General features: G+C 41.0%; 1 protein-coding gene across 1 annotated transcript in view; it reads left to right on the forward strand.

Annotated features, from left to right (window-relative positions):
* The first annotated feature begins 699 nt into the window (after positions 1-699).
* wdr33 (WD repeat domain 33) overlaps positions 700-21564 on the forward strand; it is a 28935-nt gene continuing 8070 nt past the window's right edge. The window contains exons 1-15 of the mRNA XM_088086027.1: positions 700-883; positions 4368-4586; positions 5505-5573; positions 5688-5792; positions 5949-6044; positions 6449-6600; positions 12541-12638; positions 14653-14779; positions 15465-15619; positions 15697-15775; positions 16467-16577; positions 17033-17127; positions 17205-17291; positions 18073-18212; positions 20328-20483. Of these exons, the coding sequence (XP_087942153.1) occupies positions 4383-4586; positions 5505-5573; positions 5688-5792; positions 5949-6044; positions 6449-6600; positions 12541-12638; positions 14653-14779; positions 15465-15619; positions 15697-15775; positions 16467-16577; positions 17033-17127; positions 17205-17291; positions 18073-18212; positions 20328-20483 (1674 nt within the window). The 5' untranslated portion in view covers positions 700-883; positions 4368-4382. The remainder of the gene's footprint in view (positions 884-4367; positions 4587-5504; positions 5574-5687; positions 5793-5948; positions 6045-6448; positions 6601-12540; positions 12639-14652; positions 14780-15464; positions 15620-15696; positions 15776-16466; positions 16578-17032; positions 17128-17204; positions 17292-18072; positions 18213-20327; positions 20484-21564) is intronic.

Raw genomic sequence — 21564 nt, forward strand, 5'->3', positions numbered from 1 at the left:
TAAGGTAAGATTATAAAATGGGCCAATTAAAGTACTGACACCACTGCCAGTAATAGCAAAGACAATAAATTACCTTTTAAAACGTATCTTTACTGGAACAGGATCAATTATAGTTTTAAATATTATAAAAATAGCTTTCTGGACATTTTTTGAATAAATTCTGAATATCTCCCCCAGCAATTTTTTAAATATAATTCTTAGCCACCTTTTACTATTTTATTTTTATTTATTTATTTTTGCAGTTTGTGAAACATTTCTTGCTAAGTTGCAAAGGCAATGAGCAACTTTTACTTTACTTAATTTATGTATTAAATTAATCCGACTCTGCCAATAAAAAAGTAAAGAATTAATAAAAAGTTACGGGAAAAATCCGAGAAAAAAAAAACAAAAAGAAAATTAAAAAACAAAAACCAACATGAAAATAACATAATAGAAAGACAGATAGATAGATGTATTCAACGTCTTTACTGTTACTGTTAGTGGTTTTAATGTCATAATCTTACCAAATGTTTATAATAAGATTTTATTCTTTAACTTGTGTTTATATCATGATATTATCTACATGCGGGAGGCCTATAAACATTTTTCACAGCCATGGCCTGGTATAGGTTATTTAGGACACAAAATGGTAGAACTCATTTTCCCATAGTCCTTTGCGTGATGACGCCGCGTTTTCTCTCCCGCCCGTTGTGAAAATTTCCCGGCATGCTTTACTTGAGGCCGAGAAGAAGAGGCGTCATGATGGAGTCCGCCGGAGGCTGAGGGGACAAACCTCGGTAGAGCTGAGCCGAATAAAGTCAATGTTTCTGCGGAAAGGGAGTTTCCGGAGGATCCAGGCCGGTTCATGACACACAGAGAGCGGACTCTGCGGCGGACACTGACGGTGAGTGTTTTCATCCGGCTGCAGCGGGCTGTTGTGGTAACGTTCAGCGGGCCGCCGCCATTTAACTCCGGCCAGCGAGCACAACACACACCCCGAGAAACAACATCCAACTCCGGCTACCCAACCCACACACACCCGAGAAACACCACACACACCCCGGCTAACACCAAGGACTCAGCCGGAGGTGATTTTGACCCCAAACAGCAGATTAAACTCGGCTTACAGTCAGAGAGCAGCACCGCGGGGTTTACAGGCTGCTAACGGTTAGCCTGCTAGCACAAGCTCGAGCTAACGGTGTTAGCAGCGGCAGCCCGGTGTCAAAGAGTATTCAAGTGCAGTTTAAAAACAGCTCCAGAAAAACAACAGAAATGTTTATTAAAGTCTTTAACTCCAGTTTTCAGCGTGTTAGCTCTGCATCGACCTCCTGCGTTAGCTCCGGCTTAGCCTCCTGCGGGCTAACTGGGCTAACTGTAGTGAAGCCTCGTGTTAGTCAGCTCAGTCTCCGCTGAGAGTTTCTGATGAAAACACAAACCTGAGGAGTTACTGCGGGTCCGGATCTGTGTGTGTGTGTGTGTGTGTGTGTGGGTGAGAGTGTGTGAGAGTGTGTGTGTGTGAGAGTGTGAGAGTGAGGAGGCTGTGGGAGCAGTTTGGTTACATTCACAAAAAAATAATCAAAACAAATGCAGCTCTCTAATGTCTAGTTTCGGTTAAAGAACAGTTTTTAGCCGTTATTTTCTGGTGGAGGTTGTGGAATTATTACAGTGATTGAATGTAAATAAAATAATTTAAAAAAAAATAACAGTGATAAAAATGATAATACTATTTACTCAAGTGCTGAACTGCTTGTCTAATCTGAGACACTTGTACTCTATCTGTCTTTTCATGTCAAAACATCTGTCTGACAGCTTTAGAGCTATTAAAAATCAAGATTGTTTTATGTACAGAAACACATGAAGACTTTATCAAATCTGATGTTTAGTCAGGATCGGTTAGTCCATCACACCATCCATCCATTAATCAATTAGTGGATTGCCAAAAATAAAATTGAAATAATTTATTTCCTGTGAAGATGGATGATTTGTCTAAATAAGTCAATTCTTTGTGTAAATAAAGCGACAAGCATTGAAAACAAAATTGTAAATAAAAATTAAATTGGATCTGCAAATACACAATAGTCCTGCATATTTAAAAGAAATATATGTTAATGCATGTTATCAATTTACAAACACTTGTCGATATGTTAACATTTAAAATTTCTGAACAGATATTTAAAAATACAATTTTATTTGTGAATCACAGTTTTAAACTTGAGGATATGTATTTTTACGCACGTAGTCTTTTAATTAATTATTAACACACAGACAGTGCTGAGAAAAGTCTCTAAAATCAGACATTAAGTTATATGCAGCTGAAACCATCAGCCTTTTCATCACTGAGCTAATTGACAGGGTTATCAGTGTGAAACGATTTTGATGATTGAAATCATTTTTCCTGTACAAAACATTGTTGTTTATTACAGAGGCTCGGATGCCAGCTGAGAAAATTATAGCAATTAGAAATAAGTACCAGCACAAGTATATAAAAATATAAATGTAAAAATAGATATAAATATATCTAATATAATATAAATCTTGCTTGTGTTGTACGTCGTTGTGTTGTACGTCGCTTTGGATAAAAGCGTCTGCTAAATGAAATTGTAGAATTGTAGAATTGTAGATAAATATAAATGCTTAAATATATATAAAAAAGTATGTTTAATCTGCTGAGTATGTAAGTGTGAAAAATATAAATGTAAAAAAATACCGTAATGGACAATAAGCACTAATATGTGAATATTTAAAGTATAATATTGATAATGTGCTGAGTGTTTCTACAATTCTACAATTTCATTTAGCAGAAGCTTTTATCCAAAGCGACGTACAACACAAAAACCATCAGCACTGGTTGTTTAGTGTGAAAAATGTAAAACTGACTGACTTATGCTACAATACAACGTATGAAACCAATACGTAAGTTCAAAATATAAATATGTGCACAATGCTAAAATGAACAACAGAGATATACACAAGTAAGAATAACAATAATTATATACACAATATATACAGTGTGTATCACTGTGGTTGAAATATTGCAGTTAAGACAGTGGTATAAAGAATTATTGCACCCTAAAATCCTTTTGCACATTTGAAGTATAATAATTTATGGGATTTTAATTTAGTGTCAGTGACCGTGAGGGAGTGTCTGTGCTTTATCTGTCAGTCTGAATGTGAGTATGAGACGTGAGCGGTGGAAACACGGTGCGATGCTGAGCTTCAGCCTTTAACGTACGGGTTTAACGCACAGGTTCAGTTTGTCTGTTGGTGTGTAGATGACGGTTTGTGTCGGCAGAGGACGGGACAGGATTTATGGTAGAGGAGTTAGAGCAGCAGTTATGGATGTTTGGTGTCACAGTGACTGATGGCGTTGTGTTGTTTGCTGACGGACTTGAGGAGATCTAACAGATCAAACCTCAGTTTAATGGGACGTGGTTCAGGTCGAGAGTTCAGGTTGAGAGTCGCAGTAGGTTTTAGTCTGAGGTTATTATGTGCTGTCACATTGGTGAGATTTGCACTGAACGTACGGATAAACAAAGGATATATATGCATTATATGAACGAAAGTATTGGGCCACCTACACATTACACCTACAGGAGCTTTTATGACATCCCATTCTGAATCCATAGGCATTGATTTCGAGTTCATCCCCCTTTGCAGCCATAACAGCTTCCTCTCTTCTGGTTCAGGTTTTCTACAAGATTTTGTAGGGTGTCTGGGAATTTTTGCCCATTCATCCAGGTTTTATACACCTGTGGCAATGGGAATACTATGACTATTACTGAGAGAATTCTACATATAGTTTTCTGGACTTTGTCCCAGTGTTTTTTGATAATAGTTAATAACCCCCCCCCCCATAACCTGATTTATTTTTTTTAGTGAACAGGGCATATTTTGCTAAGTTGCTCCTTAGGTTTTTAAAGAAATCAAACAAATTTTCTAATTAAAGTTGAACGCAGCAAAAGAAAACTAGAGTTGATGCAACATTTATTTATCGGCTGATGCTGAGTCTGAAATTCTGGTTTGAAACTGATGTTTTGTTGTTTTTTATTTATTTATGCCCCTTTTGTTCTTTTACCTTTTCTTCCTTATGAAAATAACTGAATTGTTTTAAAGGCATCCAGTCCTTACACATCATGAGCACAAATTCAAAGAGACACGTTTATGAAACAACCTTTAATGAAACCTTTCACATGAAAAACATTTAACCCATTTAAAGAGACACTTCACATTTTTCAGCCAGCTTTGAATGAAAACTTACCTTTGTGTAAATGAACCGTGGTGAACTTCCCTCCATCAGCAGTGACACACGCGACCTCTTCACCTGCTGTTTGTGTTATCTCTGTATCTGCACAGGAAGCAGTCTGACCCCCTGTCTCCCGTCCCTGCAGGTATAGCGAGTCACCATGGCGACGGACATTGGCTCGCCGCAGCGGTTCTTCCACATGCCGCGCTTCCAGCACCAGGCGCCACGGCAGGTGTTCTACAAGAGGCCGGACTTCGCCCAACAGCAGGCCATGCAGCAGCTCACCTTCGACGGGAAGCGCATGAGGAAGGCCGTCAACCGCAAAACTATCGACTACAACCCGTCTGTCATCAGATACCTGGAGGTAAACACACCTGAACACACAGCAGCTCACCTGTCACACCTGCTCAACGCGTGTTTGACAAGATTCAGCAAAATCCCCGTTATTATTTTGTTATTTTACTTTTCCTGTATTCAACATAAAGACAACACAATCAACATATGATACAGAGGAGAAGTTCATAATAAATTCACGTACTTATCACTCATATTTTTTCATGTCCATTTTTAACACTACTGAGTACCTTTTCAATGGTAGTACCACTTTCTAGAAAGCACTCACTAACGCTGCATTTACCTCCCAGCTCGCCATTCAGAGGAAAAAGGCACAAAAATATACATGTATAACAATAATAACCAAAGTTTCCAAAAAGTTATTATTATTATTATTATTATTATTATTATTATTATTATTATTATTATTATTATTGATAAAGGTGATATGTGTATGTTGTGTTCACAGACACATCAGGTAGTTTAACTCTTAATGCTCCAGTGTGTCAGCTCTAGTGGCGCCTAACAGTAAAGATTGCAGACTAAAACCAGCTGAATCTTCTCCTGGTTGGAATTTCTTTGGTGCTTATTATTCAGGAGCAGTTTGTAAAGTGTAACTTTCCTTAATTGATGAATTAGTAAATTATTGATGAATAATTGAGTACTTGTTATTTAAAAAAATAAGAATTTTGCTTATTTCAAACAATACCAAATTTGTTTTATCATCAGCTTACAGCAGCATGTTGCAAATATTTTGACAGCATTAAATATTGGTTAATCAATTTAATTTCACATCTTTTATGACTGATTAATTGTTTATATATACATATATATATTGATTATAATTGGTATCATCCCTGTTCAAGGGACAAGGACAGGAGTCCAGTTAAAGGATCCAGCTGGGACCAGTAGAGCAGGACAAGGTTAATCTGTCTGTTTGTGTTTGCAGAATCGTCTGTGGCAGCGAGACCACCGAGACTTCAGAGCCGTGCAGCCCGACGCAGGATGTTACAACGATGTGAGTCCTGACTCCTCCCACACTGACCATCATGATGACATCATGAGTCATCAACATTTAGCTCATGATGACATGAACTTACTGTGTGTGTGTGTGTGTGTGTCTGTGTGTCAGCTGGTTCCTCCGTTGGGCATGTTGAACAACCCGATGAACGCCGTCACCACAAAGTTCGTCCGAACCTCCACCAACAAAGTCAAGTGTCCTGTGTTTGTGATCAGGGTAAGACCGTACGACTGCTTTTATTGTGAAACATGTCAACTTTTGTTTTGAAAAGTAAATTTGGGGGATATTTTGGAGACACTGATGTTGATATATATGTCTGAGAGGACGCGGTGAGACAGACTGTGGTTTTCTGGACTTCCTGTTTGTCTCCAGTGGACTCCTGAAGGCCGCCGGCTGGTCACCGGAGCCTCCAGTGGAGAGTTCACCCTGTGGAACGGACTCACCTTCAACTTTGAGACCATTCTGCAGGTAAACATCCACCTGTACCGACAGAAATGTGAAAATCCAGCAGTTAATTCTGTTTTTACAGTTTCCTGCTGATAAATATTGAAATTTCATGCATCTTTTCTTCAAAAATCACCTAAAGGGAAAAGAAATTCACCCTTTTTTCTTTAAAAATTGCCCTAAAAAACTTCACATTTTTATGTCAAACCTTCTTTTTAGAAAAACAATTGGAGAAAAAAAACACATTTTCTTTTCATAAAAAAAAATAATTCCAAACTTAGCAAAAAAAAGCAAAAAAACTGCTGACTTTTTGATATAATATAAAAACAATAATAGTTAACCAGCAGCAGAACACAACATCTGTCTGCAGTCTGAAGCTTGTCTCCTTATGAGTCGTCCTGATGTCCCCTGTCCCCTGTCCTCTGCAGGCCCACGACAGTCCGGTTCGAGCCATGACCTGGTCTCATAATGACATGTGGATGCTGACGGCGGACCACGGCGGCTACGTCAAGTACTGGCAGTCCAACATGAACAACGTCAAGATGTTCCAGGCTCACAAGGAGGCCATTAGAGAAGCCAGGTTTATACCCAATCTACCATTTTCTGTAGTCTTACTGTCAGCGGCGCGGCGCCACGCTGCGGCCGGGCGGGGGCGCCGGCTCGCCTCCCGCCACTTGTTGTTGTTGTTGTGGTTGATTCCTGACAGATGTAAGTGTGTGCTGTTGCAACACTGCAGTGATCTGTTGTTGATGTTGTTCCTGATGTGGCTGCTGAGCTGTTTATCTCTGTTCTGCTCAATAAAGTCATCAACCGTTTACCTCCACCTGGTCTGGGCAGGCCCGCTGGGACTAATCATAATAAAGATCAAACAGGGATCAATAAAGTTTTCAAATCAGGTCAATAAAGAGAAGCTCACACTGCTGGTCTGAACCTCATCCAACAGGCGGCTGTAGATGTTCAAATAAAGCTTTCAGTTCAACACCTGCACCTTAAACACAGCCCCGCCCCCTCTGCTGTTACCTGGTAACCTGGGACTCACCTGAGACTGATTACAGACCTGACTCGTAGTCCAGACGCTCTGCACCCTACATCTCCCACGATGCACCTGGAGAGTGTCTGTCATTAGAGCCTCCCCACCTGTTGAACAGTCTCGTCTGTCGGGCGCAGACGGAGCCGTTTACCCTTTTTCCAAACTCGCCGTCTGGTTCGGTTCGGCCTTTCAGTCCAGCGCCACAGCGATTTGCGTCTTCCAACAGGACTACCTGTGTGAAGGTGTGTTTCTAGCCCCTTTTCCACAGAGGCGGAGCTATGGCTTCCTTTATATCGCCACTGCGTTTTCACACAGAGCCAAATGACGGCGGCGTCATGGTGCTCAAGTGCGTGATTAAACACGGGGTCATGGCGTCCCGCAGCCAAAACATCTAACATACGTGTCAGCTGCTGTTTGTAAACAATAACAATGACATCACCTGTCAATAACAGTCATTGATCGTCCCTGTAATTTGACGACTGATCAGTGGAGCTCACTGCTTTCACCATTTTTGAAAACCTTTTTTTACCCAAACTATTTTTGAATTTTGTGCGTGCGTGTATTTCCTCCTAATTCTTTACTTTTTCTTTCTTTTTTTTTTTTAAAGAAACATTTTGGCATTTTTTTCTCTTAACAAAACAAATTTCTTTAAAAATAGTAATTTGATTAATTTGGCTTAACAGTTTTTTATTTCTTTAAAAATATGTAGTTTTTTCCTGTAAACATGCAGGTTTGGAAGGCATGTTTTCTCAAAAAAATCACCGAAATGACACCAGAAACTGTAAAAGCAGAAATTATTGTAGCTGCTTTTTAACTGTCCCGTGGGGGGACAGGCTTCAGACCGTCCTGTCCGTGGTCGTGTCTCTCTGGCTTTATGTTTTAGACTTTGTTATGGTTCTGCTTCTACCTCCGTTCCTGACTCTGTCACCCTCTGCGATCGGCTGTTTTATACAGAGCGGCGAGGCGACAGAGCGGCGAGGCGACAGAGCGGCGTGATATTCCCGCCTTGAACAGGAATGCTGATGGCGGCCTGTCCTGAGCGATGGCGTTTAAACGCAGCGAGCTGATCCTCCACTGGAGTACTTAGCTGAGTGTTTCCGTCACACAGCAGCAGACAAACACATTCACACGTTTCTCTTTTTTGAAGAGAAACTGCCAACAAAGTTCTGCTCATTCAGCAAATTAAACTTTTCACTTCTCATTGATCAGAGATACTCAACTTACTGCGCCAGGGGGCCACTTTACAAAATGACACGGGGCCAGGGGCCCCACACACGTTTCCAGGACTTGAGAACATTTCTCTGATTTTAGGATGTTTTTGGCGACCTCTGGGGGCCTCGTTTTGCTCGTAGGCTGTGTGTTGAGTATCAGTGCTGTAGATTCTTCACAATATGAGTCAGCTGTGATTGAACGACTCCTGAAAATAACGCAGAGATCTGAAGGACAGATGGGAGACAGACTGAGGTCCAGACTCGGCCGGGACGATGTCTGAAATATCCCAAATATCCCCGGGGTTCAACGCTGTGTGGCGGTATAGTCTGTGTGGTCGGGGGTCGGCGAGGTGTCGGCGTTACCTGCTCGGAGGCGATCGGCTTTTGTCCCGACCCCAGAGAGGGTGTGGCTTTAGTGCGTCTTCTCTGATAATGGAGGGACAGATCGGCGTGTCGTGGTTTGACTGCAGCCAAAAGCGGTTTTGGAAAAAGGGTATTAGACACCTGTGGTGGCCCCGCCTGATGACATCGCTGTGACATCGTCTGGCTACAGATGACATCATGACAGGTTGTTGGTTCTGGTCCTTGCGTGTCCAGTAGACTGAAGTTTGTGTGTGCGGTCAGCTGACCTGAACACCTGTTCGCTGTGATGTCATCATGCGTGGTGTGATGTCATTGCGTGCAGCACACATGACTGTGAGGACACCTGAGCTGACTACACGTTGGACTTCAGTAGGACTCGACGTCTCTGACTTTGGACTCGTGCAGGGACGGAGACGTGACAGGTCAGACCAGCGGACTAGACTGATGACATCATCACGTGCACACGCATGTCTAATGGGATCAGACAATAACGTCAGGGGCGTTTTTAGGATTTTAGGACATTTGGGGGCTCAGCCCGGACCTCTGTGTGTGTGTGTGTGTGTGTGGGGGTCCTCTTTAATGAAAAGCTGTTTCGATGCTTCTTCGCTCTGAAAAAAACTTTTTTCTCTTTATGGAAAAATGATAAATGCAGCTGTTAAAAATTGTGGTTGTTCGGTTGAGTAGAAAGAGAAAAGTCTCCAGCTGCTTTCACTCGAGAGATTTTGTCTCCAGTTTGAAAAACAGTGAAACGTCTCAGAATCCGAGTGTGTTTAGTGAAAGTCTGGACAGAACCACAGATGATCAGATATGAGCCTTTTTAATCGTTATTAGGGACTGTTAGAAATTTAATGAGGCGTCCAACATCACGGCTGGATCAGGCCCAGTGGACTTTTTTTGTCTTTAAGTTTTGGCAGATTTTGAAGAAATATTGTGGGGTTTTTTTTTCTTTAAAATGTTTGAGGATTTAAAAAAAAAGCCTTTATGTTAAATTTAAAAAAATAAATAAACATTTGGGGGACTTTTTAAAAAATTTAATGCAGTTTTTCTTTTAATTTTTTGGCAGGTTTGAAAGACAAAAAAATGGTGATTTCCTTTTTTCTTCAAAAAAGTGTTGGGTGATTTTTAAGCAAAATTTGTCTGTTTATGAGCCAGAAACTGTAAAACCAGAAATAATTGTTGGATTTTCAAATTTCCGACAGTCCTTGAATACAGCGTGTGTTGGACAAATGTTTTTTAATTTGAGGAGAGGCGTCCAACTTTAAGTTTCTGTAGTTTGAGTTTGATTTTCCACTAATGTCTGACAGCTTTTATGTACTTTACTTTTTGTGTCTGCTTTACAATCTTTGGCTTTTTTTTTTTCTGGTGATCCGAAGCTTTGTACTAATATTTTGTCTCTTCTGATGTCTGAAACATACATTCAGCTACATATTTAGATTCTGGGCTATGTCTCAAAGAGTCGGGGCTGAACTGAAACTCTGGACGCCCCGGTCTAACAACACCACAGTAGTATATCCAAAAGGTCAAAGGTCACTGTCACGTGACTGAGCAGAGATCTTCTCTGTGAAGCGTCCGTGTTTCACAGTCTGCAGCTTTTTGCAGAAGCATTGACGTGTCGTCTTTGTCGCGGCTCCTCGTGAGATTGAGGCGGCGATTCCAGTTTAATTTCTGTGTCTCGAAGTACGGTTGAAGCTTTTAGGATGGTGGATGTTTAACCCTTTAAACCTGTGCAAATTTGCTTGAATTCTTTAAAAATCACGGGAGAAGGCAACGTGTAACTGAGCAAGACAAGGCCCAAAAATCAGCAACAAATGAGGAAAAGGTCACAAGAAAATGAAAATAAAAAACTAAAGAAAATGACCTAAAAAGTGCCGACCCCCCCCCAAAAAATGTTTCTTTTTTGGTTACTTAATTTTTAATATAGATTATAATTATGATATAGTGTTTTGGGAAATTATTCTCTCTTTTCTTTATTTTACTTATGCATTTTTATTAAATTTATTTATTTTTACTCATTTCTTGCAGTTAGTGTGGCATTTATTTTCAGGTTGGTTGCAGCCTTTTTTTCCCCGTGCTCAGGTTTCAAAGGGTTAAACAGCCTCTGAAAGGCGTCTGATCGCAGCATTAGAAAAGCTGATGATGATACGGGTCTCGGATGTTTTCTGCGGGTCATATTCAGTAAAATGTTCAGGGTGGTGCACGTTGTGTTTTACTGCAGTTACAGCGTCGATCCAGCAGGTGGAGACAGACGGAGACTCACTGAGGTTATCAGAGGTCTGTGGAGCGATGCATTGTGGGATTATTGTATGGCGGTTTGAGGCCTCAGAGGTCTGCTGATTATTGATGCACAGATTATTGATCAGCAGCCTGAGGGGTGTTGATGTGGCTGTTTCTGTCAGAATCAGGACGACGGTCAGCAGGTGGCGTGATGATGGGGGGGCCCTGAAGCATTAACCCTTTCAAACATGCACAAAGTCACTTGATTTCTCTCAGAAAAATGGGGAGAAGGCAACAAACATCCAACGACATGACCCAAAAAATGAGTAAAAGGATCACAAGAAAACCACCCGAAAATATGCAAAAAAAAGTATCAACAAAAGCAAACAAAAAATATAAAAAGTGCTATATATATATATATATATATATATATATATATATATATATATATATATATATATATATATATATATATATATATATATATATATAGTTTTGGGTAAAATAAAATAACCTGAAGATATTCCCTCCCCCCAAAAAAGAAAGTAAACGGAGTAACTTAGCGAGACATCACCCAAAAAATAGCAAAAATGATAATTAAAAGTGACAGAATATGAAATGACCCAAAAATGAGCAAGAAATTATTACAAAGAAGAAAAAAAATAGCTGAACAAGAAAATGATAACAAAGAACTGCACTGGAAAAGTGTTTTAAAAAAAATGTAATAATTTGGCGACGTAATGTTAAATATATAATTTTGGTAATTATTCCCCCCTAGCTTTTATGAAAACAAATTATCATTATAATTGTTATCATATGACTGTTAATTTTTGTTTGGGATTTTGGCGTCGGCCGACACTGAACGCAGAATAATGAGACTGAATGAAGGCTGGCAGCAGATTGTCGATCGGTGGGCGATTACGGTCGTCTGGCCTCTGATTCTCTCCGTCACACAACGACACTCAGTTTGTGTCTGAACCGCAGCGACAGCCGGCAGGTTTACAGCCAAAAACCGTCTGAGAACAAAGCAGTGCAGTGTTTTAATAACGTTTCAGCCCAAAGTTTTCTTTAGGTTCTCAGAACGTTCTTCTTAAATTTAACGATCTCCATAAACATCAAGAAATGTTTAAAATATTTTTTTTTGTTAAAATATCAAATGACTTCACATTTTCATTAAAAATGTTGTGTAATCTCAGTCCTCAATAACATGTTCTGAATGTTGCTTTAAAAACGTTCTTCCTTTGTTATCATGTAACATTCTGGCAACGTTTTATAAGAACATTTTCTGATCTGTCACCTCAACGTCACCAAAACAGTGTTTTGTCTCAGTCAACATTTCAGATCACAGGAACATTATGTGAAATGATAAACATTCTGAAAACGTTCTCTGAACGTTAATTAGTTTTCTTTAAAACATTAATGTAACCTGTAGGTAACGTTAGTCACTGTTGTGGGAACGTTCCCTGCTGGCTGGCAGTGCATGGTGGGAAGCAGGATCAGGATCCAGCAGGTCAGAGCCTACGAAGGATCAATACGTCACATTCGATCTGATCAGATTGAGACTGAGAGAGATCCTTAACAGCTTTTTTAAACACTCACACCAGGACCAGTCTGTGCCGGAGCTTTTGACCGAGTCACATGACCTCCGTCAGCCGTCCGCATGTCTCTGTCACCATGGTGACGCTCTGCTTGTGTTCTCCAGTTTTTCTCCAACAGATAATAAATTTGCCACCTGCTCCGACGACGGCACCGTTCGGATCTGGGACTTCCTGCGCTGCCACGAGGAGAGGATCCTCCGAGGTACGTCTGCCTTTACCTTACCTGAGGTCACCTGAGGTCACATTGAGGTAACCTGAGGTCACACTGAAGCCATCCCTCATTTATGTCTCGTATGAACTCGAAGTGGTTTTATACAGAAAACATGACATGTTGGAGACGACCCTTTAAATTAAAAGTTAAACATTTAAAAAATAATTTTAAAAAATGATTGATAAAATAATAATTAATTAATAAAATACTAAAACAAAAGACTAGTTTTAACCCGCTCTGTGTACAAAATGCACTTTTCAAAATCACGCTACAAAAAATTTACATTGATATTATTTCATTGGCTTAATATTTTAACCTACATCAGTCCTAATCATAAATATCAAATATTCAAGCATTTTCAAAATTTTAGCCCTTTGAATGCCAGGTTTTTGTCATGATGCTGCTATGTTTTTAGATGAAATACTGAGTGATGCTGAGTCTCCTCCTCAGTGTGTGAGTGTAGCTGCTGACAGTCTGGGATATGTCAGTGTGTGAGTGTAGCTGCTGACAGTCTGGGATATGTCAGTGTGTGAGTGTAGCTGCTGACAGTCTGGGATATGTCAGTGTGTGAGTTTAGCTGCTGACAGTCTGGGATATATCAGTGTGTGAGTGTAGCTGCTGACAGTCTGGGATATGTCAGTGTGTGAGTGTAGCTGCTGACAGTCTGGGATATGTCAGTGTGTGAGTGTAGCTGCTGACAGTCTGGGATATGTCAGTGTGTGAGTGTAGCTGCTGACAGTCTGGGATATGTCAGTGTGTGAGTGTAGCTGCTGACAGTCTGGGATATGTCAGTGTGTGAGTGTAGCTGCTGACAGTCTGGGATATGTCAGTGATCAGCAGCTACATTGACTGTGACAGGTCACCTAGTGGAAATAGCATGTATTTCCTCCATATGCCAAATATGGTCAAAATGACCTCATCAGGTGGAAAATAGTCAAAATGACAAATTCAGAGTCAAAAGCCCAGAATGACACCCAGAAATAATACAAGTCCTGTTTTTCTGCTCTGATGGCTGTGGGATCAAAAATGTCAGTTTGAATGGGTTTCAATGGAGCATTTTTGGACCTGAACAGTCTGAATGTAACTATTTAGTTTCCACAGTGTATTTTAGACTTATTGTAGGAGCTGAGCTGCAAATTCACTGATTACACTCAAATACACAATCTGGACTACATTTAGGACACATGCATCAACACACACACAGTTATCACAACAGGAAGGAGGAAAGAGACCTGAGGAGGTAAACACAACATCAGTCATAATCCATGAAGTCTGTTTGTTAATAATAAAAATGATAATGTTTTTAAACTCCTGCAGCTCAAAGTCTAAATTATAAACTCTCCCTGCTGAGCTGCTGGTCCACGTCTGTCTCCAGAGGACGTCTGTCTGTGTTATTGTTTGACTCTAGTGGATCTGAATTAACCCTTTAAACACCACAGAGACACGCCCCCTCATTAACATACAGACCAGGAAGTAAAATCTTCACCACAGGAGGACGGAGAGTAATGTGTGTGTGTGTGTGTGTGTCTCTGTGTCTGTATATGTGTGTGTGTGTCTCTCTGTGTGTGTGTGTGTGTGTGTCTGTGTGTGTGTCTGTGTCTGTGTCTGTATGTATGTATGTATGTATGTATGTGTGTGTGTGTGTGTCTCTGTGTCTGTATGTATGTGTGTGTGTGTGTGTGTGTCTCTGTGTCTGTATGTGTGTGTGTGTCTGTGTCTGTATGTGTGTGTCTGTATATATGTGTGTGTGTGTGTGTGTGTGTGTGTGTCTGTGTGTGTGTGTGTGTGTGTGTGTGTGTGTGTGTCTCTGTGTCTGTATGTGTGTGTGTGTGTGTGTGTGTGTGTGTCTCTGTGTCTGTATGTGTGTGTGTGTGTGTGTCTCTCTGTGTCTGTATATATGTGTGTGTGTGTCTCTGTGTGTGTGTGTCTCTGTGTGTGTGTGTGTGTGTGTGTGTGTGTGTGTGTGTGTGTGTGTGTGTGTGTGTGTGTGTGTGTGTGCGCGCAGGTCACGGTGCAGATGTGAAGTGTGTGGACTGGCACCCCACCAAAGGTCTGGTGGTTTCGGGCAGTAAGGACAGTCAGCAGCCGATCAAGTTCTGGGACCCGAAGACGGGACAGAGTCTGGCCACACTGTGAGTCCATCAGAGTCCAGACCAGATCTGAGACCCAGAATGGCGCTTTTATTCTCCTCCTGTTTGTTAGTTTCTGTCTTTTTATTGCTGCAACACTTTGACATGTTCACTTTACAATAACTCTGAAAATACATCAGTTTTATGTGGTATTATACAATTAATTATTGTTGTTGTTGTTGTTGTTATTGTTGTTGTTGTTGTTGTTAGTATTGTTGTTATTATCATCATCATCATCAGTTTCAGTGACCCTCAAAGAAATGAAAACATGTTTTTTTGGTTTAACAGTTTATTTGATTGAAAAAAGTAAAATTATTTAAAAATGACAAAGTTTTTTTTGGTTCAACAAACAATAAACAGTCTGAAGTTTGTATCATGTTTTTAGCAGATGATCGTGTAAAAAAAAAACTTCTGTCCTAATCATAAATACAAAATATTTGTTGACTTGACAGCGTTTTATAGACTTACTGTAAGAGCTGAGGTTGAAAATCCTAAAGTGAACCCCAAATCACACAGCCTTGCCAAAATGTATGCCATATTCATTAAGACAGCAAAAATAATTTAAAGTCCAAAATGATAAGAAGAGGCCTAAAGGAGAAGTTCCTCACATTGCTTTAAAGGATAAAAATGTGTCGTTACGAAGTAAACGTGCTGATTTTACTTGATTTTAACGAGAGTCTCTCTTCAGTCACGCCCATAAGAACACGGTGATGGAGGTGAAGTGGAACCTGAACGGAAACTGGCTGCTGACGGCGTCACGCGACCACCTGTGCAAACTGTTCGACATCAGGAACCTGAAGGAGGAGCTGCAGGTGTTCAGAGGACACAAGAAGGAGGCCACAGGTGAGTCTGAGCTCCAGAGACGCTGTCGTCGTCTTCGCCCAGGTGATCTCTGACTGTTTCCCGCTCTGTGTCTGCAGCCGTGGCGTGGCATCCCGTCCACGAGGGTCTGTTCGCCAGCGGCGGCTCTGATGGCTCTCTGCTCTTCTGGCACACGGGGTAAAGACACTAGACAGACCCACAGTCAGCGGTTACACGCCAGCGCCGCAGCTGCGGCTGTTACCGGCCCGCAGGGCGCCGAATCCAAACCTTCAGACTTCAGCACACGTACAGACTAACTGACGGCCTCTGAGGGCGCGTTCACAGGAAGTCTGCGTGCGCTGAGCGCTCCAAATCCACAATTCATCCTCAGGGGCCTCGAGGACTCCTCCTGGAGATTTCCAAAGGACCGCTGAACTCTTGTCTTTATAATTGCCAGAAAAAACATAACAACACAAAAGACACAAAAATACATTTTATTCTTTAAAAGTTGCCCAAAAATTTGAAGAAAAAATAGTCACCAAATTTCTGTCTTTAAAAATTACAAGTTTTATTAGTCACCAACATTTTTCTTCAAACATTTTGAGAGAAAAAAACACATTTTTTAAATTGTCCAAAAAAATTTAAAGAAAAAAAATTCACAAAATTTACTAGTCAAAAATTTGTTTAAAAAAAGGTGTGTCATTTCTTTCAACATTAATTTTAAAATGCCAAAGACAACTTGCCAAAAATTAAAAAAAGCCAACATGTTTACTCATAAAACTCCAACCAAACCAACATCTAAAAAGAAAAGAAAACGTGGAGGCGGACGTGTGTCGTTGCTGTACTGGTTTGTGGCTGGTTTGACTGGTTTCCTGTTGGTGTCTGTCAGGGTGGAGAAGGAGGTTGGAGGGATGGAGATGGCTCATGAGGGGATGATCTGGAGTCTGGCCTGGCACCCGCTGGGTCACATCCTCTGCTCCGGCTCCAACGACCACACCAGGTACGCCCATACTTACCTGTTTTATACAGTACAGCATATATATATATACACACACACACACACAGTATTACTACAACATAATCCTGTCAGTGTATGACTGATGTGAAACGGTGGAAGCAGCTGTTTTTAAACTTTGCTCGTTTTTTTTTAGTTTGTGTTTTTACAGCCACATCTTCATGAAAGCAGAATCTTTTTCCACGTGTAGAATCACAGTGTCTGTGCGATGCAGCATAATTTACACTTCTTTTCTTTCCTGTAGTTTAATGTTTTTTTCTTCCCTCATTGGTTTTGTGAAAGAAAAAAGGGGGAAAAAGTACATACATATACATCCTTAACCACATTATACTCATTTACTCTAACAAATACCTGCGTACCCTTTAGCGGATATACTCGTGTTCATTTGTCCGTCCCAAACTCTGCAAACAAACCTAACTGTGTTGTTTTTCATGTTTCAGTAAGTTCTGGACGAGGAACCGACCGGGTGACAAGATGAGAGACCGTTACAACCTGAACCTGCTGCCGGGGATGTCAGAGGACGGCATGGAGTACGGTGAGTCGCAGGAGGACGAATGGCAGTCAGAGATTTGAGTTTCATCACCGCCGCTGATCGTCCTGTTTGTGTTTCAGACGACGTGGACCTGAACAGCGTGGCCTCCATCCCCGGTATGGGCATCCCCGAGCAGCTGAAGGCCGCCATGGAGCAGGAGCAGAGCAGTGAGTCTCATCCTGGAACATCCTGGAACACAGTCTACATGTTTCCAGGCTGCAGGGAAAAATTACGAAAAGATTATTTAAGAAATTCTGGTAGTTTTTTAATCCAGTTCCATTAAAAACAGAAAATATCATGAGCAAACAACACGAAGGAAGAATATTTTCCAGGCACTGAACACTTAGTCATGGAAAGTTCTTTTAAGTTCTGGACTTCTTTGTTTTGAAAAATTTAGTTGCTTTAAGTTAAATACTTCTTTCATAAAAAATAAATGAAAAAGTAATGAAATTGTTTGTTTTTTTTAATCAATTTGGACTTAATTTGATTTCTTTCTTTTTATGTTTCTTGATAAAAGCTAAATCTGATAAAAAGTAATTAAATTGTTTTCATTTTAAGTAATTTGGGCCTAATTTGATTTGTTTCTTTTAGAAGAATTATCCTTTTTGCCGCAAAATCTGAAATGTATATAAACATTTTTAGAGTCATGAAACAAAGTTATTACTTTATTGTCTCTAAATGCTGTAATTGATAGAGGTGTCCCACAGGGATCAATATGAGGTCCCCTGATATTTGAGGCTTTGACTGACGATACCTCCATGATGCCATCACAGACCTGCTCACACCTTTGACCGAAACCTTCCTGCGTGATTTTGTAAAGAAATTTCTGTACATTTTTCTGTTGTAGGACTTCAAAGGTTATCACGTGTAACTTGGCTGTAACTTGGGTGAGACTCGGTTTTAAATGGCACGTGTAACTCTGCTGTGAAACTGTTTGTCTGTCTGCAGGTAAAGAGGCGGCTCCTGAGGTGGAGATGTCCATCCCGGGTCTGGACTGGGGCATGGACGAGGTCATGGGGAAAGACACCAAGAAGGTCCCACAGAAGAAAGTCCCGTACGCCAAACCGATCCCGGCACAGTTCCAACAGGTGAACAGCCGACAGCATCACCTGGACGTTCAGCATAATGGTGGTTGTTAGAAAGTGTTTCACTCTGAACATTAACCCTTTGAAACCTGAGCAAATTGGATTCATTTCTTTCAAAAAGTGGGAAATTAACAAGATATTGGTAAAAGATATTAGTAAAAGAAATAGATGACTTTATCCTGAATATTAGTAAAAAAAAAATTTAAAAAAAGTTAAAATAAAGCAAGACTTGAAAAAAAACAACAAAAACCAAAATTCTAATAATTCTGTAATGTCATTGAAGATATGGAATCATTACCTTAAATACAGTTTTTCCACAGCTTTTTTCTTTCAAATTAATTTCAGAAAAATTCTAAACAGATAAATAACAACATCTTTTTTCTCTGTGTTTCTGAAATAAATCTCACTAATGTGCTCAGAGTTCAAAGGGTTAAACATTGTGAAACATTGTGAAGTGGGGCTGCAGGTTTAAAGGCTTAAACGGGGCTGCAGGTTTAAAGGCTTAAACGGGGCTGCAGGTTTAAAGGCTTAAACGGGGCTGCAGGTTTAAAGGCTTAAACAGGGCTGCGGGTTTAAAGGGTTAAACGGGGCCACAGGTTTAAAGGGTTAAACGGGCCGCAGGTTTAAAGGGTTAAACGGGGCCGCAGGTTTAAAGGGTTAAACGGGGCTGCAGGTTTAAAGGGTTAAACGGGGCTGCAGGTTTAAAGGGTTAAACGGGGCTGCAGGTTTAAAGGGTTAAGCTGGGCTGCAGGTTTAAAGGGTTAAACAGGGCCGCAGGTTTAAAGGGTTAAACGGGGCCGCAGATTTAAAGGGTTAAGCTGGGCTGCAGGTTTAAAGGCTTAAACGGGGCTGCAGGTTTAAAGGGTTAAGATGAGATGCAGGTTTAAAGGGTTAAATGGGGCTGCAGGTTTAAAGGGTTAAGATGGGCTACAGGTTTAAAGGGTTAAGCTGGGCTGCATGTATAAAGGGTTAAGATGGGCTACAGGTTTAAAGGGTTAAACGAGGCTGCAGGTTTAAAGGGTTAAACGGGGCTGCAGGTATAAAGGGTTAAGATGGGCTACAGGTTTAAAGGGTTAAGCTGGGCTGCAGGTATAAAGGGTTAAGATGGGCTACAGGTTTAAAGGGTTAAACGAGGCTGCAGGTTTAAAGGGTTAAACGGGGCTGCAGGTTTAAAGGGTTAAATGGGGCTGCAGGTTTAAAGGGTTAATCGGGGCTGCAGGTTTAAAGGCTTAAACGGGGCTGCAGGTTTAAAGGGTTAAATGGGGCTGCAGGTTTAAAGGGTTAAATGGGGCTGCAGGTTTAAAGGGTTAATCTGGGCTGCAGGTTTAAAGGCTTAAGCGGGGCTGCAGGTTTAAAGGGTTAAGTGGGCTACAGGTTTAAAGGGTTAAACAGGGCTGCAGGTATAAAGGGTTAAGGTGGGCTACAGGTTTAAAGGGTTAAACGGGGCTGCAGGTTTAAAGGGTTAAATGGGGCTGCAGGTTTAAAGGGTTAAACGGGGCTGCAGGTTTAAAGGGTTAAATGGGGCTGCAGGTTTAAAGGGTTAAATGGGGCTGCAGGTTTAAAGGGTTAAACGGGGCTGCAGGTTTAAAGGGTTAAGCTGGGCTACAGGTTTAAAGGGTTAAACGGGGCTGCAGGTTTAAAGGGTTAATCTGGGCTGCAGGTTTAAAGGGTTAAACGAGGCTGCAGGTTTAAAGGGTTAAACGGGGCTGCAGGTTTAAAGGGTTAAATGGGGCTGCAGGTTTAAAGGGTTAATCTGGGCTGCAGGTTTAAAGGGTTAATCTGGGCTGCAGGTTTAAAGGGTTAAGCTGGGCTGCAGGTTTAAAGGGTTAAGCTGGGCTGCAGGTTTAAAGGGTTAAGATGGGCTGCAGGTTTAAAGGGTTAAACGAGGCTGCAGGTTTAAAGGGTTAATCTGGGCTGCAGGTTTAAAGGCTGAAACGGGGCCGCAGGTTTAAAGGGTTAAACGGGGCTGCAGGTTTAAAGGGTTAAGCTGGGCTGCAGGTTTAAAGGCTTAAACGGGGCTGCAGGTTTAAAGGGTTAAGATGGGCTGCAGGTTTAAAGGGTTAAGCTGGGCTGCAGGTTTAAAGGGTTAAACGAGGCTGAATCGTCTTGTCTCTGCAGGCGTGGGCGGAGAACAAAGTTCCCATGATGCCTCCTGGTGGAGACCTGTCTAAGGACCGAAAGGTGGAGCAGAAAGCGGACGGGAAGAAGAAAACTCAGGCGGAGATCGAGCAGGAGATGGCGGCTCTGCAGTACACCAACCCGCTGCTGCTGGAGGTGAGGCGCCGCCTCCGCCGCCATGTCGTCAGCACGCAGAGACGCAGCGCTGCTTCCTGCATACAGCAATGCATGATGGTCACGCATCCAGGAAAACTAAATGTACCCTGAAAGTTTTGAAAAGTCCTGGAATTTTGTTTCACAAACCTGTTTAATAACACATGATGTGTTCATGGACCATCAGAAATTTAAAATCCCACAAAATTTTCAAGTCAGGTTAGTTTAATTGATAAAGGCCGTCATCACAAATCAGTCTGTGACAGAGGGCTTTACAGCAGGCACCATCCCTCTGTGCTCGGACCCTCACATCGACGAAAGAAAACACCCTCCCAAAAAAATGCCCTGCAACAGGGAAAAAACCCAAGCTTTTTTCCAGTTTAACAGTTTCGTGAAATCGTGAAATTCCATTCAAGTTTTCTTTAAAAAATCAAATATTTTCTTCAAAAATTGCACAAAAAATTAAAGAAAAAAAGTAAAAACAATAAGAAATAAAATCCCTTTTTTTCACAGGGAAAAAATGCATTTTTTTAATCACCAAAAATTTTAAAGAATAAGTGCCCCACATTTTTTCTTCGGAAGTCGCCAAAACTTAAAAAAAAAAATTTCAATTAATTTCACAGAAAAACTCTTTTGGCAGTAAAATTACATCAAAATCCAGCTGTTCAAAATGATATACCCCTCCCCTAAAGCCAAATCAGAACCATCAGTCTCTCCCCAGGGCGGAAAAATTATTTAACATGCCTCCCCCTCTTTACACCCCTCCCCTCTCATAAATAACCAACAGTCCCTAAGTTATATTTGAACGTTCAGCTCTAACTTGGCTCTGAAGATTATTTTTTAAACAAAATCTACATTTAAAAAGCTGTTGATATAAGCATGTAATGATGAAAAAGAATTGATGTCCGATTCAGAGGATATTTGGTCTTTGAAATCTGACTCAGAGTCCTGGAAAAGTCCTGGAAAAGTCTTATTGTTTACTTTTAACAAAAGCAGCCAGAGACGTCAGAACGGCCCATAAAACCCATAAAAACTGGTCTGATCTGATCTGGTTTACCCGGTCTGATTTGGTGTAAACCAGTCT

Source organism: Plectropomus leopardus, chromosome 12 (genome assembly GCF_026936395.1).
Source record: "Plectropomus leopardus strain MGB_pleo_1.0 chromosome 12, ASM2693639v1, whole genome shotgun sequence".
Lineage (NCBI taxonomy): Eukaryota > Metazoa > Chordata > Actinopteri > Perciformes > Serranidae > Plectropomus > Plectropomus leopardus.